Genomic DNA, 4,512 nt, shown 5'->3' on the forward strand with positions numbered 1-4,512 from the left:
ACTCCTTCAGCAAATCCTACCGTATTCACTACAACCAGTATGTTTTGGTTTTTAAAGAGGACATCACTCTTAGCCCAAGATGGTCCTCCTGAAAGCCGGGATTACATGTGTGAACCGAGATGCCTGGCTGGGACTGAGTTTTTGTTTGCTGAACTCTCCAGGCTTCGGGAAGGGCCCAGGGTATCCAGACACTCGGCTTCAGTCAATAGCAGTAAGACTCAAGGGCCTCAAGAACTCTCAAGGCCACTTTCCACTAGCTTCCTTCATGATACCGGGGAAAGCTCAAGCCTTACTGCCTGGGCCACATTCTAGACTGAGTAAATCCTCCTGTGCTTCCCAGCCTTCTGAACTCCACAGGAGCCAGAAGAAGCCCGCTCAGCACACACCAGGCACAGCCTTGCATGGATCCAAGTTTGGTTTTATGAGAAAAGAAACAAGTGTCAAGAGAAACGGGAGTCAGAGTGATTCACTCTCAATAATCCTCACTGACAGAGTTGATTACTCCTTGATAGATGTGATCAGTCAGTAAACGAAGATTCCAGATGCAAAGGATCAAAAAGAGGGATTATCACCTACCCCAAGGCCACAGATAGAAGAAACTCTGGGTCCCAATTGTGTCTGAAAAGTGGAACCCGTCGAAAGACAGCCGTGACAGGTGTCTTTCAAGACACCAGGTCACTGGGAGGAGAGGATGGCAGGGTGCTGGCTCAGAACACTGGAGGTAAGGAACCTTAATGAGGACACGGCCTCAAGGCCTTTTGGAGGGAAACTCTCTCCGACCTTGACCACCAAAGTTTCGCACACGGTGGATGATCTCCAGCTGCTGCTCGATGGTGGCAGTGATGTTCACGTCATCGGGGATATGGACGTAGCGGACGTTTCGACCTGTCACAAAGAGGTCATCCAGCTCAACCCGATGCCCCCAGCGGTCAGTGTAGGTGACGTTGGCCAGGCGGATGTTCATGAAAGCATCCACGTTGTCAATGCGTCCTCGGGCCACGCTCTCGTCTCGAAGGTCCACAGTGGTGATCTGGCCCTGGAGGCCCTGCAACAGGATGATGAGGCTGTTCTCCGAGATGGTGCGCTCCTTCACGGAGTGGCTCAGCGCCATCGCTCCACGCCGGCTGGCTGCTCACTGTGGGCAGGAGCACACAGATGGATGTAACTGACCTTTGCCAAGCCCTGAAACTCCACACTAGTGGTCCAGAGGCCTCGCTGTGCACCGAGGTGAAAACTTTGCCTGGCCTCTACATCCCAGAGACCTGGGGAGGAGAGGTTCAGGCTTTTGTTGTTGTTTTCAAAGACAGGTTCTCACTATATAGCCCTGACTAGCCTGGACCTTGATATGTAATGGTAGGTAAACCAGTCTGGCCTGGAATTCACAAAGATCCTCGGGCCTCTCTTCCTCACAATTGCTGGGATTCAAGGTGTGGGCCACCACATCCTGCAAGGTATCCTATTTTGCAATTATTCTGAGAGAGGGTCTCTTTACATAGTGCTGGCTGTCCTGGAACTCTCTGTAGACCAGGCTAGCCTCGAACTCAACGAGATCCACCTGCCTCTGCCTCTCAAGTGCCGGGATTAAAGGCGTGCACCACTATACTATTTTTTTTTTAAAAGCTCCCCAGATAATTCTAATGTGCCAATGAGCTTGAGAACCACTGCTGTAAATTGTAATTCATTTATGTCCTTTTGCCAGGTACTTGTTTCTACATAACCTAGCCAACCGTGGTGGCGCACACTTGTAATACCATCACTGTAAAAGCTGAAGCAGTAGGAGTGTCTCGAGTTCCAGGCCATCCTGAATAACCTCGTGAGCTCCAGATCAACCTGGGCTATAGGGTGTGACACTGTTTCAAGACAAACCAAACAAAACCTAGCCAAGACGCAAGCCTTTTAATCCCAGCATTCAGGAGAAAGAGGCAGGCGGCTCTCCGAGTTCCAGACCAGTCTGGTCTACAGAAGGACACTCTGCCTTAAACAAAATCCAACGGGACAAGTCTTGGAGATCTCCAGGCAGGCCCAGACGTCAGTAGCTTCGGCCCTGCCACTTCCAGGACTGCAGGCCTGGGGCTTACCACTAGCGGCCAAGCTTGTTAGTCCCATCGGGAAAACCCGGGTGGCGAGTGACTCCCACTCCTCACCGCGCGTTAAGGGTGGGAAAAGGAGTTTGCAGCCTGTGCGCCGGGGAAAGAGGCCGCCCGAGTCCCAGCGCGCCCTGAGCCCCGCACTCGACCTCTCTACCCACCGCGTGATGCCTTCCGCCTTCCGCGCGCTACGCCGCCAAAACCCGGCCTGGTCTAGGGGCGCCACCCACCGCGGTTCAGAGAAGCCATGGCAACCGCGGGAGCCCCGGCTCTCAGAGCATGCGCCTCGCAGGCCGCGAACCACAAGTCCCAGGAGGCTGCGCGCCACACGTCCAACACCGCCCCTCCCTCCCCCGCCAGTCTGGTTTCCCACCTTTGTAGGCTCTGGGCTTGGAACTGTGTCCCCTCGTGGCCTGCTGAGGTGATAGCGCTGCGTGGGAGAGAACATCTGAAAATAATAATAATCCGAAAAAAAAAAAACAGGATACGAGATAAACCTTCTTCACCTGATTCAAATTGCGGGAATGTGGCCTGACGGACGTGGGTGGGTCACCTTAATTCCAGTAACTTCGGAGGCAAAGGCAGGTGGATCTCTGTGAGTTTGAGGCCAGCCTGGTCTACACAGAGTTCCAGGATAGCCAGGACTATATAGAGAGACCTTGTCTCAAAGAGGAAGACACGGGGCTATGAAGAGATGGTTTAGCTGCTAAACTTCAGCAATTAAAAGCTCATACTATTGCCATGCCCAGCTTGGTTCCCAGCTCTTAACTGCCTGTAATTAACAATTAAAATCGAAAGCCGGGTGTGGTGGTGCACGCTTTTAATTCCAGCACTCGGGGAGGCAGGGACAGGCAAAATCTTTGTGAGTTTGAAGCCAGCCCGGTCTACAAAGCGAGTTCCAGGTCAGCCAGAGCTACACAGAGAAACCTTGTCTCAGAAAAAAAAAAAAAAATCTAGCAAGATTTAACTCCCCTGTTTGTGTGTGTCTGTGTAAAGATATGCTGCGGTGTGACAGAGAGATGGTTGCCCTCAGAGGTCAGAAGAAGGCATCAATTCCCTGGAACTCAGGTATTGGTGGCATGGTGCTGGGTAACTGAACTCAGGTCCTCTGAAAGGGTAGTATGTGCTCTTAACAGCTGAGACATCTGTCCAGCTCCTAAAATACCATCTCTGTTTAAAAAGTATGTGTGTCTGTGAGAGAGACAGAGAGTATATATGTTGGCCATGGGCCAGAAGGGGCTGTCTGATCCCCTGAAACTGGAGTTACAATTGTTGTGAGCCTATTGTGACTACTTGCTGGATGTGAGTACTGGGAACCCAGCTCTGCCAGAGCATTAGGTGCTCTTTCATTTTGTAGGAGGGTGGGGTTTGAGACGGGGTCTCAATAGTCCTGGCTATCTTGGAACTTGTTCTGTAGACCAGGCTGGCCTCAAACTCACAGAGATCTGCCTCCCATTCGCTGGGGTTACAGGTGTGCGCCACCACACTTGGCTGGAAAATAACTAATTTTTGTTTTTCGAGACACGGTTTCTCTGTGTAGCCTTGGCTGTCCTGGACTTGCTTTGTAGACCGGGCTGGCCTCAAACTCAGAGATCTGCCCACCTCTGCCTCCTTGAGTGCCGGGATTACAGGCGAGCACCACTGTGCCCAGCCTCAAAATAACTATTTTTAAAATGTGATTTTTATTTTTTGTTTCATTTTGTCACTGCGTCTCCAGCAGCCCATTCTGCCTTGAATTTGCTATGTCCTGGAGTACCTTGAACCTGATGTTCTGGCTTCTGCTCCCAAATACTGGGGTTAAGTGCACACACAGTCCAAGGTGCTAGCCCTTGCCCTACTCTGTTTTATGTTGTTTGTTACAGAGTAAGGCCTGCTTTGTTCACTGTGTGTTATGCCAGTCACCAAAATGATGAATCAGGGAGGGGGAAGCTATTTATGGGGCACCCAAATAGGAGACAGATGCTGCCCCCGCCCACCCCATCTTCCCCTTCCTCGGGTAGGATGGCTTGACCTGTAGGGGAAGCAACTGAGAGAAAAAAGAAGTGAAATGGTTTGTGTTCTGCACAGGGGTGAGCAAACCCCATGGATCTTCACAGAGAAAACTCCAGAGGTTTCCTGTTCTAAGTGTGGCGTTTGCTCTTAATCCAACCCACTGGACACTTGCATGGGCCCAGGGGAAGGACTGGTGATTTCAACCAGTTTGAATGGCTTCCAAGTTCCAGTTTAAAAAAAAAAAAAAAAAAAGACCAATGAAGACAACTATTCCCATCAGAATCTAGGTCAGAGTGTTATCTGCAGTAAAACTGGGAGTAAGCTGCTAAGCTAAAGAAGCTTTGGTGACAGCACTTCATCAGGTTTCCCTGGGCACAATGCCTGCCTCTGTACAGCCTTCTCTGCCATTCTGAGCCCCATGCCTAGCTAGCAC

General features: G+C 51.0%; 1 protein-coding gene across 3 annotated transcripts; it reads right to left on the minus strand.

The window, feature by feature from the left end:
• Positions 1-397: 397 nt before the first annotated feature.
• Positions 398-2,401, minus strand: Lsm10 (LSM10, U7 small nuclear RNA associated). Of its 3 annotated transcripts, none has more exons than XM_021646627.2 (2): positions 2,249-2,401; positions 398-1,135 (listed from the first exon to the last, which is right to left on the minus strand). In XM_021646627.2, exon 2 carries the CDS (start codon positions 1,109-1,111, stop codon positions 749-751), a length of 363 nt encoding a protein of 120 aa, XP_021502302.1. In that variant the 5' UTR covers positions 1,112-1,135; positions 2,249-2,401; the 3' UTR covers positions 398-748. The 3 variants fall into 3 exon arrangements, with proteins under 3 accessions (XP_021502302.1, XP_021502304.1, XP_021502303.1); XM_021646629.2 differs by having other exon boundaries at positions 2,145-2,334; XM_021646628.2 differs by having other exon boundaries at positions 2,079-2,249.
• Between the last annotated feature and the right edge of the window lie 2,111 nt (positions 2,402-4,512).

This window comes from Meriones unguiculatus, chromosome 3 (genome assembly GCF_030254825.1).
Source record: "Meriones unguiculatus strain TT.TT164.6M chromosome 3, Bangor_MerUng_6.1, whole genome shotgun sequence".
NCBI classification, from domain to species: Eukaryota; Metazoa; Chordata; class Mammalia; order Rodentia; family Muridae; genus Meriones; species Meriones unguiculatus.

Excerpts from the sequence above, each read along its gene's own strand:
- Lsm10 (XM_021646627.2), bottom strand. The coding sequence starts at position 1,111 with ATGGCGCTGAGCCACTCCGTGAAGGAGCGCACCATCTCGGAGAACAGC.